Source organism: Aethalodelphis obliquidens, unplaced genomic scaffold (assembly GCF_003676395.1).
Source record: "Aethalodelphis obliquidens isolate GAN/ISIS:26980383/991018 unplaced genomic scaffold, ASM367639v1 scaffold585, whole genome shotgun sequence".
NCBI lineage: Eukaryota > Metazoa > Chordata > Mammalia > Artiodactyla > Delphinidae > Aethalodelphis > Aethalodelphis obliquidens.
Window position 1 is genome coordinate 1 of NW_020838497.1, and position 13,032 is coordinate 13,032.

General features: G+C 65.6%; 1 protein-coding gene across 1 annotated transcript; it reads left to right on the top strand.

The window, feature by feature from the left end:
* Positions 1–116: 116 nt before the first annotated feature.
* LOC113616826 (calcium/calmodulin-dependent protein kinase type II subunit beta-like) lies at positions 117–12,646 on the top strand (the record flags this gene model as incomplete). Its single annotated transcript, XM_027100185.1, has 7 exons — positions 117–239; positions 699–782; positions 1,539–1,581; positions 2,504–2,578; positions 7,739–7,776; positions 7,940–8,011; positions 11,026–12,646. Coding segments are annotated over 7 exons (621 nt in total), but the record flags the coding sequence as incomplete, so codon positions are not given.
* Positions 12,647–13,032: the final 386 nt, after the last annotated feature.

Below are 13,032 nucleotides of genomic sequence, written 5' to 3' on the forward strand. Positions count from 1 at the left end.
AGGCAGGGAGCGGGGTGACGCCACCCGTTTCCAGATGAGGCCCCCCCCTTGGAGAATTCCGTCTTCTGCCTGGGAAGGGGGCTTTAGGCTCCCTTGTGCGTGGCTTCCCTTCGTAGTTCCCATCCCCGGAGTGGGACACGGTCACTCCTGAAGCCAAAAACCTCATCAACCAGATGTTGACCATCAACCCTGCCAAGCGCATCACGGCGCACGAGGCGCTGAAGCACCCGTGGGTCTGCGTAAGTCGCCCCAGCCTCGGACCACCCCCTGGCGCGTTGACCCTGGCGCGCTCTCCTCGCATCCGGTGGGTCCCCTGGTTTCCCGGGGGCTGCGTGCCCTGTGGCTTTGAGGCTGGCGGGTTTAAAGACCTTAGTCCCTGGGAGACTAAGGAGCTCCGTGGGAAGAGGAGGCCCAGTCCAGGGCGTGAGGGGATAGAGTAGTGAGGCGTGTGAGGGACAGGTAGGGGGGCGGACGGGCCATGAGGGGTGACGGGCTGGGGGGTTAGGGAAGCAGTGGGGACAGGTGGCCTCTGGCTGCAATGGGCGGCCGGCAGCTCTTGTCACAAGGGCCCTGGGGGTGCTGCTGCCCTGAGCCTTGCCCCGAGCCCCCTCTTTAGAGCCCCGCCTTGGGGACAGAGCTGATGCCCCTCAGGGCTCCTTGCAGCGTGTGACCCCCTCCTCCCTCCCCCCTCCCCACAGCAACGCTCCACTGTGGCCTCCATGATGCACAGGCAGGAGACCGTGGAGTGCCTGAAAAAGTTCAATGCCCGGCGGAAGCTCAAGGTGAGATGCCGACCCCAGTGAGGGCCAGGGTGCCACGCCAGGCACGCGTGCTCACCCACCCAGAGGGGCCGAGGGCCCTGCCCTGGGAGCAGCTGGAGGGGCTCGGGCAGGCCTGTGGGGGTCCCAGTCACCTAGGATGGGCTGCTCGTCAGTGCCGTCCCAGACTAGCCCCCCCATGGCAACAACACCAGAGGTGCCCAGACGTGAGCCTGGCCCCCAGGTGCACAGCTGGTCCCTCCTCAGCCGCCCACGCCGCCCATGAGGCATTCCTGGGGCTCCCTGGGGGGAAAGGCGCCCTGTGGTCGGTCATACTCTCTGAGCGGGAGAAGGCTGAGAAGCTTCTGACCTGGGGCAGGTTTGGTCAGGAGATCAGCTGAGCTCTGCTGCTTGCGTGGGCAGGGGGAGGGCGGGAGGGAGGGAGGGGGGCCCTGGGCAGGGAGGCCGTTGGGAGCCAGGCCCGCCCTCCCGACAGGCTGCTCTGTGCTGAGAGTGAGTGTCCAGGCCTGGCGGCTGGCGTGCACGTGCCTGTCAGGGAGAGGAGGTGGCGTGGGGAGAGGCAGACCCCCAGCTGCAGCCCCGGGGGGTCTTGACGCCTTTAAGAGCTGGGCTCAGTGGGCAGTTTAGGACCTGGGGTGCGTCCCTGTTTTAATGCTGGACGTGGGTGGCATGTCTGGGTGCAGCTGCCTCTCTGCGAGGCCGTGACTCGAGGTGCGGGCGGGGGTCTCCGCCTGGCCTCAGCCGTGTGTCTCTCCCCAGGGCGCGATCCTCACCACCATGCTGGCCACGCGGAATTTCTCAGGTGAGTAGAGCCTTCTCCAGGAGGAGCAGGCCTACGGCAGGAAGGCTGGGGAACGACCCGCCACCAGCTGCCTGCCGTGTCCTCACCCCACTGTCCCCTCCTCTGCTGCTGGCCCGGCCCGACCTTCCGCCCTCTGAGACCCTCGGGCCACAGAGGAGGCCTGGGCTACGGCCGGGCCCCGCGAGGGCCCGTCCCTGAGTGTTGGGTCTGTGTCTGAGCTGCCCGCCGGCCGGGCTGCAGCTCCGTGTGTCTGTGCAGGCGTTGGTCGGCACCTCTGTGGCCTCGTTGTTGTCCTGAATCCTCTGAGCACCCGTTCTGTGTGTGGGTTGGGGGGCGGCTAGAGGAGGCTCCGATGCTCTGGCTGGCGGCCGCCCACCCGGGCGCCGAGGGTGGGCAGGGCTGGGGGTGTGCGGCCGCTCTGGGGGGCTGTCGGCGACCCTGAGGCCATGGGCCCAGGCAGGCCCAGCGGGGACAGTGTCACCCGAGGAGGGCCGCTGCCCCCGGCGCTCCTGTGGCTTGTCTGTGGCCCGCGATGCTGGTGCGGGTGCGTTTGTGGTCCGTCCTCGTTGTCCGTTTGCATCAGCACACGCCCCATCCTGTTACTTTTGCTGTGGTGCTGTGCTGCCGGGCGGGGGGGCATGCCGTCACACCAGTACTAACAGGACGTGTCCTGTCCGCACGCCCAGCCCGGCACCCGGAAGGCCCCGCTGGGGTTTTCCAAGGAGAAAGGAGGCAAACGCTTTTCCAGTGTCCGTCGGTCTCCATCTTGTTTTTACGCTCCTGTGAAGGGATTCTGGAACCATCCGTCACCTAAACTTTGACTCTAATCTTCTTCTGCTTCCTTTGTCTCTTCTCTTCCCTCACCTCGCCCACCCCTCGTCTGTGTCTGCCCCTCCCCTCGTCTCTAACCCGGTGCTAACAGTGGGCAGACAGACCACCGCTCCAGCCACAATGTCCACCGCGGCCTCCGGCACCACCATGGGGCTGGTGGAACAAGGTAGATGTCCCGCCTGTCGGCATGCAGGTCCCTTCGCTGCACGCAGCCGCCGGCTGGGCCTTGAGAGCCTCCCCAGAGGCCCCGGGAGCCCCTGCTCCCGCCGTGGACACGCCCACAGAGCCCCCGTGGGCAGGGAGGCAGCCCCAACTGTCCCAGCGGCCTCAGACCCCACCTATTTCAGGAGGGGCCAGGCTAGCTGACCCCTGAGCCGAGTTGCCCTCCATGCCTTTGACCGAATTCCCCAGTCCTGGTTCCTGAGTCTGGGGGTCAGGAGACCCCTCTGGTCAGAGCCCTTTGCTGTCTCAGTCTCACTCCCCGCTTGTCCATCATGACCCCCGCTCAGAATGACCTTGACACCAACCCCAGGAAGCCTCGGGGCTGCTGCTGGGAGTTTAAATCCCGAGTGGGGGCCCTGGGGAGAAGGGCGTGGGCAGAGACCCTGCCCCGTGAGAGCCCACTGGCCACCCTGGCCACCCCCGACCTGTCCTGCACACGCACCCAGGGCCCTGCCCTGTGCTTCCGGCTGCTCGCACGGAGCCGGTGGTCTGTGCTGAGTCCCAAACACGCACATCTGCCCCGTGAGCCCCAAGACGGGGCCCTCGGCCACCCAGAGAATGACTCTGAAGGCCTCCTCTTGGTTTCTTTCTACGAGGCCCCCATTACCTCGTCCCCACCCTGTGAGGGGAGAGGCTCATTCTGCTAACCTGTGCCCCAGTCTGTGAGGGGCAGACCTCCCAGAAGGCCCATGCAACTGTGACCTTGGCCTCATCACATGAGGCTAGTAGACCCCAAGACTTCCTAGTGGGCCCATGGCCCCAGCCTGAGCTGAGGGTGGCACAAGTGTAGGGCGGGCAGAGCCAGCTGCAGCTGAGGGGCCTAGAAGAAGCCCGGCATTTCCTGCCGGTGCCTCGAGTGTCGGCTGGGACAGGGCAGACGCCCAGCCCCTCCCAGGCCCAGGCCCTTTCTTTTTTCTTTTTTTTTTTGGTGGGGGATACGCGGGGCTCTCACTGCTGTGGCCTCTCCCATTGCGGAGCACAGGCTCCAGATGCGCAGGCTCAGCGGCCATGGCTCACGGGCCCAGCCGCTCCGCGGCATGTGGGATCTTCCCAGACCGGGGCACGAACCCGTGTCCCCTGCATCGGCAGGCGGACTCCCAGCCACTGCGCCACCAGGGAAGCCCCCGGGCCCTTTCTTTACTGCACATCCAGCCCAGCTCTTACCCCATGACCCCACAGAGTGTGCAGGCCCGCCTGCCCACCCAGAGGACCCCGGCTGCTGCCTCCTGGGGCTTTCAGGGCAGGGCTGTCCTCAGCAGGAGGGCCTGTGCTCCTCCCGTGAGCCCGGTGACGGGTCCAGCAGGCAGGCCCCCGGGGTCGTCCTGAGTCAGCTTCATTTTCTGGGCCTTTCCGGAGCACCTGAAAGGGAGGGAGGGGCAGTGGGACACAGGACAGTGAGACTAGGGGCTCCTGGTGAAGCCGGGGGTGGGGCAGCGGTGAGCGAGGCAGGCGCCTCTGAGCCGCTCTCTGCCCGGGGCTCCCACCTGCAATGCCCGCTGCCTGCAAGGGGATGTGGAGCGTCTGTGCATGAGGCCGCGAGCATGTGCGGCTCTGCCCCCGGCGCCCAGGGCTGCTCCGTCCTGGGGATGGTCCGTGCATGTGGACAGAGCCCAGCATGGCTGTCCCTGAGTGATGAGCTAGGGGACGAGGTAAAGGCTGGGACCTGTGGGTTGAGCCCCCATCCCCGCTAGGTCAGCCCACCTCAGCCAGTGCGTTGGACCCAGCAGACACGGCAGGCAGGGGGCTCAGTCCCAAGGCCATTGCTTCTCTGTGGATGACGGCCTCTGGGGTGACGTAGTGCCCTCGGCCAGCGGAAGGCCGGGTGTCTTTGTAGATCTCTTGCAGTTCATCAAGGCGGCCTGGTCAGTCCCACTTGGCCTTCACCAAGAGGAGACTCAGGCAAACTGCTGGGGTGGCAATGATGGCCTGGCCCCAAGGACCCGGGCCGGGGTGGGGCAGAGGGTCTCTGCTTGTCTCCGGGGGTCTAGGGCGCCTGGTTGGTCCACCTTGGCTCCTGCTGTGTAGTAATGAATTCGACTTGAATTCGACTTGAGGAAACACAGAGGAAACTCCCTATGCCTTTGACCGCTAGCGTAGACAGGAGTCAACAGGATTCTGGAATAATTCTCAGACAGAGATGTGAATTTCCAGGAAACGCGGCGGCCAGGAGCTGAGCTCAGGAAGACGGCAGCTGTGTGTCCAGACACCCTGTACCCAGACACGCAGGTGTAGGTTACAGGGGTTCGCAAGGAGGAGCATTTGGGAATCGATTACAAGGACAGGTGTCTGCTGCAGGGCATCCTGGAGCCTGGGCCGTGGTGGCGGACTGAGTCCCCTGAGGGGTGGCTTGGTAGGGAGTGGAACTGGTACCGTCCCGTGTAGCACGGTCTGGAATGTGGGTTTTGATAGAATCAGGGACTGAAGGGAACCCTCTTAAGACCCAGGACTGTCCCAGGGTCTGACCCAGGGGCCCCCCTTTCCTGCCCAAGGGGAAGACCAGGCAGAGCTGACTCTGCCCCCACCAGGGCACTGGGCTGGCCCTGACCGGACTTCTCAGACCAGCACTGGCATGCACTGGCCCTAACTCAGCTGGCCGGGAATGCCGCTGGCCAAGGTTGTGTGGCACTGGGAGGTGACTCTCCCCAGACTGCTCACCTTAAATTGGGGGCGGGGGTCAGCTTGCTCGTCTGCTCAGCTCTCACGACGAGTGCCTTCAAGACAGGCTGGACCCCACTTTCCTCCAGCTGTGTCCAGCCAGCTGGTCGGCCAGCATAGACAGGGTCCCTGGGCTCTGTGACCACAGCACGACCCCCACTTCGGGGTCAGTAGGGAGGCTAGGGCCATGCTGCTCAGGAGTGAGGCTGCAGGCCCTGGAGGCCCGGGAGTTCCCATGTCTGCAGGGCTCGATTGTTCCTCCGTGGTGAGTTACAGGCATGCGGACGTAGCTGCCACTTGGGAGGTTTTCACAGTCCCCGCAGTGGGAAGTGGGTTGTGGCCCTGAGCAGGTGGCATTTCTGGTCCTGGATGCCCGCGGAGTCCGGCCTCACCAGGTGAGGCCTCGCCCTTGCGAGGATGAACTGGGGGACGAGGAAAGGGATGACCTGTGGTCCCGTCACTCGCTGGGGTACTGTGATGCTTCTCACGGGGTGAAGCCCACCGGGCGACAGGGTTGGGCCAGGAGTCAGGTTTCTCGTTAAACTTTGGCCCGTGGATCCTGGGAGGGAAACTTGAGGGAATTGATGGGTCCGTTGGGGAGGAAGGCTGGGAACTGAGGCTGCGCCCAGTGTAGCAGGTCTCCGATAACCCCGTGGGGCCCTCTGGCTGGGGGCAGCCACCTGTGTGCCAAAGCAAAGCCCGGAGGGCGGCGATGGCCACCTGGACAGGGTAAGGCAATCAGCAGGGGGTGGCCCAGTGGCCTGGTCGCTGCACTGGGGACCTTGACCAGTGGTTCTCGAACTGAAGCAGGATCCCCCAGAGCAGATGAACAGTTAAACTGATGCCGAGCCCACCCCCGAGTTTCTGCCTCAGGAGGTCTGGGGCAGCCCAGGCAATGAGATGCTGACGTTGCTGGCGGGGGCGGGGGTGGGGTCCAGGGGGACCACACTTTGAGAATCGCTGCATCTCTCTGGGTCTTTCTGATGTGCCGGCCGAGTCAACGGCCTCCAGGGATGTTCCCAGCAGGAAAGGTTCCCCCCCCCCCCACCCCGCACAGGCCTGCTGGGGGCCACCCTCCTCCCTCTGGGCAGGCGGCCTCCCCTTCAGGGCTGGCCAGCCAGAGCTTTTGGAGCCGGTGGTGGGGACTGTGCCACCTTCCTTCCAAGGCGAGGGACCCCACCCTCCGGCATCCGACCCCAGGGCTGCTTCTCTAACCCGCACCGGCTGTCCTGGGGCACTGCTTGGTGTGAGCGTGGGCAGGGCGGGTGAGGCAGGAGCCGCTGAGCCCTGGGCTGCAGACTTGCACTCCCTGCCTGAACGTCCACAAACCTTGTTTTCTCTCTCTTCTTTCTTCCTCACTCCCTCTCCTCCCCTTCTCACCTTTCCTTTTCCGTAAGGTAAGCTGACTTCCTTTGTTTTCTTTTTTTTTTTTTTCGAGTTCTGTAATTAAAACTAACCTCTGCAGAGGGTGCAGATGCTGGGGGGCTAAGGGCCTGTGGGGTGTGGCAGGTCAGGGCCCCTGAAGCTGGCTCACAGAGAGGCAGAGACAGAGCCGCCCCCGACCTCCTCCCCGGGGGTGCGGGGAAGGCTGGGATGAGACGGGCCGTCTGCTGGGCCTGGGCTTCTGAGGGGTGGTGGGAACCTGGGATGCAGGTGGCTCTTCGGACCCTCCCCCAGGTGTGTCATCCTGTTGATGTCACTCAGAGCTTAAGGTCCTTGGTGGGTGGGCACAGAGGCCCGAGTTGGCCCAGTCAGTGCTGCCAGAGCAAGGCCGAGCGGTGGCCCCAAGGCTCGGGCTGCGGGGTGGTTTAAGAGGGAGAGTGAGGCTGCCCCCCCGGGGCTCTGAGCTGAGAGGCGTGGCCTGAGGCCTGGCCGTGGGACGAGAGCTCCGAGTCCTGTCTGCCAGGGGAGGGGGGCCAGGAGGCTGAGAGCAGGCACCTGGGGTTGGGGCAAGCCCCTCCCTTTGTGGGTGGCCAGCGGCAGCCCACCCACCCCTGCCTGAGGACATGGGGGTGCCTACCACTCCAACCTGCTGTCCTGCCCTGTGTTCCCATCTCGGGTGAGGGGCAGAGCCCTGCCTTCCTTTTCGGGGAACCTGCATGCTGCCCTCCCGGAAGCCGCTGGTCACAGGTGGGAGGAGAAACCTTGGTGTCCTCCCAGGTCATGGCGGATGGCCGGGGGGAAGGCCCTGTCCCGGGGACGAGGGTCCTCGGGCAGCGCTGGCCAGGCCTTCCCCAGGGCGGCCCTGCTCGGCACAGGGCACAGGCCCGCTCTGTCCCTAGCTGGGCGCAGAAGCTACCTCTGCCTTGGGACCTTGGGTCGCCTGCTCGCTCAATCTTGGGGAGCCCAGGCTCCTCGCAGGCCCCCGAGGCTGCCTCACGCCGAGGGAGTGGGCTGTCCTGGGACCCGGGCCCCTCACTCATCACGTCTGTTTCCTCCAATGCAGCAGCCAAGAGTTTACTCAACAAGAAAGCAGACGGAGTCAAGGTGAGGCGCTGGCTTGGCCCTGGGGGGTCTGGGCCCCCCGCCCCCATCTCGAGCCTACAGCTTTGCCCAATCCCTGAAGCTCCCTCTGGGCCTCCTCCCCTCCCAAGGAAGGGGCATGACCCCCTCATTCTCTCCCTAATGGCTTCTCTTCCTCTCTCTGCAGCCCCAGACGAATAGCACCAAAAACAGTGCAGCTGCCACCAGCCCCAAGGGGACGCTTCCTCCAGCTGCCCTGGTACTGAACCCCTCGTCCCCCGCTTCTCGGCCCTCCTGTACCCCGGCTGTGTGCTAGCCACCTGTCGGGAGGCCTGGGGTAAAGCTGGGGTGTGTGCCAGCCTGTCTCTGACAGATGACACTTAGCCCTTCCAGCCCCACCGCCGCTCGGGTGTGGGAGTGAGGGTGGACTCCAGTTCAGGCCGTGCTGGAGAGCCGCTCTGGGTGCAGCGGACAGGCCCCTGCTGACTTGTGGGTCAGCAGTGAGAGCCCGTCAGGGAGCCGGTGAGGCTGAGAGCCAGGATCCAGGGCACCAACCTTGCTCGGCCTCTCTGCTCGCAATGGGCTGAACCCCCGTTGATGGGCCCAGGCAGGCTCTGCAGGGAGAGTGGCCCGGGGGTCGGGGGTGAGGACAGGTTAGGCAGTGGGGACTCCCCCGCCAACCCCTCTCCTGGGTGCTGCAGGGGTGTGCTGTTTGGGAGGTGGGAGCCTTTGGTTTCTCCCCGGGAAGAATGGGTGGGCCTGACCTTAGCTTCAGAGCCCGGTGATCTGGAGGGAGTCAGAGACCCCTTGGTGGTTTCCCTGGTGATGGCCCAGCAGCAGCTGTCGGGTCTAGGGCAGCAGCAGCCATGGCATTTCCCATCAGAGTCTGTGTCCTGCAGGCCCCGAGGCAGGTGTGGGGAGGTACACTTCTATGGCTGTGCGGGCCTGTGGCTGCCTGGAGGGTCCTGTCCAGGGGATGGAGCTGGTGGTGCAGGGTTGTGGCCAGCGGGCACCAGCCCTCCTGCCCAGTATGCTGTGCGCCTGTGGTGTCTCGTGTAGAGCAGGCCATCCCGAGAGGCTGGGGTTTGCTGGTCCACAGGTTCTGAGTTTGCTGAAAGCACACTTGGTGTCCCCGCGGGCCCCAGGCCGTGCTTCTGGGTGTGAGCCCTGGACCGCCCGTGGAGAGGCTGGGTTTGCCGAATGGCCATCCAGCGAGTGGGAGGGCGGCCTTGGTCCAGGAGGGGAGGGTCCCACGTGCCGGCCTCGCAGCCAGCCCCGTCTCGGACCCCATCCATCCCATGTGCCACCCCACCCCCATGACATCTTCAAACTGTGCCCCGCCCATGCCGAGGCAGAGGGCCCGGCTGCAAAGAGAGGAGGCGGCGCGCCCGAGGCAGGGCACCCAGCGTGTGGCTTCTCGCCACCGCCCTCAGGCGCACGCTCTCCATCGCCCTCCCGTCGCAGGCGCCGGCGAGGTCCCGGCAGGTCTGCTTGTTCCATCTACATCGTCCCAGGTTTCTCTCCAGCTGCTCTGCTCCCCGCTGGCCATCTGCCGCCCTGCTGAGCTGCCACCCTCTCCTCTCCTCTCCTCTCCTCTGGGGGGCCTCCACTCTCCTACTCTTCTCACTTCCCTCTTTCCTTCCTCTGTGCTTCCTTCTTCTGTAGGAACCTCAAACCACCGTCATTCATAACCCAGTGGACGGGATCAAGGTACTGCGCGTTCCTCACCGCCCTCTTGGGAGTGTCTGCTCAGGCAGTAGGCAGACCCCCTGGCCCTGGGGAAGCTCTGGGATGTTGACCCCGGGGAAGCATTTGTGCCAAGACAACTGTGCAGGGACCCCTCCCAAGGCAGGACAGAGCCCCCCAGGTCCGCGGGCTGCTCCCTTTTGGGGAAAGGCCCCAGGTGCGGCCCTTTTTGGAGGCATGGTTGTACCAAGTCCACGGTGGACACAGGAGCCTGGGCTTCCTCATGTCCTGAGCAGGGTCCACTTCTCAGACCCTCTCCATCCTGCCTTGGCGATGGCCAGGTCCAGCCTAGCCAGGAGCAGCTGAATGCAGGGCCCATTTCAGAGGCTCAGGGCGCCAGGAAGAGCCTGGGTGTCCTCTGTGATGCGCGGCCAGGGCTGCGTGCTCCGGGGGAGAAGGGCCGGCGTGGGCTGCCCGGCGTGCCCCCGAGTGTGGGGCGGGGGAGAGGGGAGCAGCACAGACTCCCCGACCTCACCCGTTGCTCGTCGCCTCTGCCCGCTGCGCCCGGTGCTGCCCGCTGAGCTGCCCCCTCCTCCTGCCCCTCCTCTCTGCTCTGGCATCAGCTCCCATCCCATCGGCATCTTCACCCCGGGGCCAGGGAAGGGGCTGGCTCTCTGGGGTGGGGGGAGGGATGGGTGGGCGGCCACGCTGTGTTTCCAGAAACGGACTTCCACCTGGGCCTGGGATCCTCAAAGGGTCCCCACACACCCCAGCCATGGGCCAGGACCAGGGGGCCTTGGGCAACTGGCTGTGGGCCGGCCCCCAGGCTCAAGGTGCTAGGAAGAGCCCGGGTGTCCTCTGTGACTCGGGGCCAGGGATGGGTGTTCCTAGGACGCTGTGTCTGGAGTGAGGCTTCTGGGGCTGTGGTGTGAGCCCTGATCCTACAACCTGTAGACACCCGCATTCCTGGGCCAGGGCCCAAAGCAGTGTGTCCTGTGAGGGGGCTGGAGGGGGCGGGGGGGTCCCTTGGGGACCCTGTTAAGATGTTCCTTCTGAGGAGCAGGCAGGCCTTCTGGGGACCCGGTGACAGGTGGCTGGCACCTGGTTTTATATCTGAAGGGCAGTAAGCCAGGAGTGAGGTAGGAGGTGCTGGGGCCCCCTCTCTGCCCTTAAGGCCACCCGAGAGGTAAGGCCAGGCCTGGCTGGACGGTCTGGGCCTGGGGAGGAGGTGTGGTCGCTGCTGCAGTCTGTCTGGGCCAGGCCAGGGCTCCGGAGCAGATACTGGAAGCTTCCGCCTTGTCTGCCAAAATGCACGGGCTCTGGGTGATTTTCTGCTCCACTCGGAATCTTGGAATTCCAAAAAGCTTGTTTTCCTCTCTTGTGGATGAGTCATCTGAGCACACGGAGTCTTTCCACTGGGTGTGCCTTGTGGGGAGAAGGGGAAGTTGGGGTCCTCAGCTGTTGGGGACATGGCGGCCCAGCCTGGGGACAGGTGACCCCTGGGGCTGGTGTGAAGCTCCAGCGCTGCCTGTGGGTTTCTGGGGTTCAGGCCACGTCCTGACCCGTTGTCTCCCCGTGTCTCCCCAGGAGTCGTCTGACAGCACCCACACCACCATAGAGGACGAAGACACAAAAGGTACCCTAGCTCCCCGCCTGCGGGGGCAGCGGGGCGGGCCACTGGCGGGTGGGGAGCTGGGATGGAGAAAGGCCGAGGCCTGTGGTGCAGGCGTGTGCCCAAGGGCTGACCCTGCTCAGGGCTGCAGTCCCACCTGAGCCTGGGTACAGACCGGCGCCGGGCAGTCTCCGGAATAGCATCCAAGCAGAGCCTGACAGGCCCGGGCTCCCTGAGCAGCGAGGAAGCCGCTGCCCTGGCTGGGCCGGTTCTCTGCACGGGCCCCCAGATTGCTCTGGGGGCTGTGCGCCCAGCTCCCACGGTTGAATTTGCTGTTTCTTCTCTCAAAGGTCCTTAAACCTGTGCCTGCCCGGCTGGCAGTCGATTCGGAGACGGGCAGCAAGGGGCGTTTCCTGGGCTTGTTGTGGGATTGGGGGGTGGGCTGCAGAGACTCGAGCTCCCACCCACTCTCAGGGCTCCCAGGCCGAGCTGGGCCGTGCTCCGTCTGTGCCCCACAAGGGCCCCAGGGTGCCGGGCGCCGTGTACTCACCCAGGGCCCCCTCTTCCACCCTCGGCTTCCTCAGCTGCCCCCAGGGAGGGGATCTGGTCCCCCCTCCACTCAGACCAGGCCGCCCGTCCCCACGTGGAGGGCCCGCCTGACCCTCTTGGCCACGCGCTTGTAGTTGAGCGCTGGGTGCCCTCAGGGCTGCCCCTGGGCTGGACAGTGGCCACTCAGCCAGTTTAGGGGGGATGCAGTGACCCTGTCCTGAGTACCCTCCCTGCCCCAGAGTGGAAGCGAGCATAAGGCTTTGGCCTCTGGATGCAGGGAGGGTGGGCGTTCACGTGTTTTCTCCAGACTGCAGGCCCCGAACCATCAGCATGGAGCATGGAGGTCTGCAGACCTCTCCCAGGCCCTGTCCTGTGGTTCTGTCGCTGCCTCAGCAGGCTGGGGGCCTGAGGCAGCCCGAGCCTGCAGGAGCACAGGGGAGCGGGCCAGCCTGGCCAGCCTCGTCCCAACCCCTTGTCTGGCTGGGGGAGGGTGGGCAGATGCCCGAGGGGCCTCGCGGGGCAGGGCAGGGCAGGCACAGGGGCCCCGGGAGCCTCTCACCTCAGCTGTGTCATCCGTCAGATGCGGAGAAGCCTCGGTGGGCCCAGGCCTGGCCTCTGCTGGCCTTGGCACACAACCTTCCCACCTGGAGGCCGGCCTTCGAAGGCCCCGTGTCCAGCCCTGCACGTGGTCCTGTGTCTGCCTCACATACCTGCTGTGATCGCACAGCCCTGGGCGCGCGGGGGTGATGGTGCTCCAGGAGCCCTGGACCCCACCGCGTGGTTCTCCAGCTTAGCCCCTCTCCTTCTCCTGCACTCCCCCTCCTCTCCTGCGTGTCCTCACCTGCGTGTTCACATCTCGTCTGTCCGCTCAGCCCCCAGGGTCCCTGACATCTTGAGCTCCGTGAGGAGGGGCTCGGGGACCCCAGAAGGCGAGGGCCCCCCGCCCTGCCCGCCTCCGGCTCCCATAAGCCCCCTGCCCACCCCATGTAAGTAGCCGGGCCCCTGCTGCTGTGGGGGTCTCCCTGAAGGGCCTGCAGCTCCTCTGAGGGGGCACTTGAGAGCCAAGGGCTGGCCAAGCTTGGGCACCAGCTTGCCCCCGACAGCCCCCCTCTGAGGCTCCCCAGGGCCTCTGCCCCTCAAGCCCCCCTCCGTGCGGGCCTTCCCCACTGGCCTGGGGGCCACCCGGTCCACCATTCTGCTCGGGTGTCAGGGCCAGGGCTCCTTGATGCTGAGACAGGCCCCAGGGCGGCAGAGAGCAGGGGCCCTGCTTCCTCTCCCCCAGCCTCGCCCGGCAGCCTCCTCATATGTCTGCCTCCTGTCCACCCAGCCCCCAGAATCTGTGACATCCTGAGCTCCGTGAGGAGGGGCTCGGGGACCCCGGAAGCCGAGGGCCCCCCGCCCACCCCATGTAAGTAGTGCCCCAGGCCTGCTGC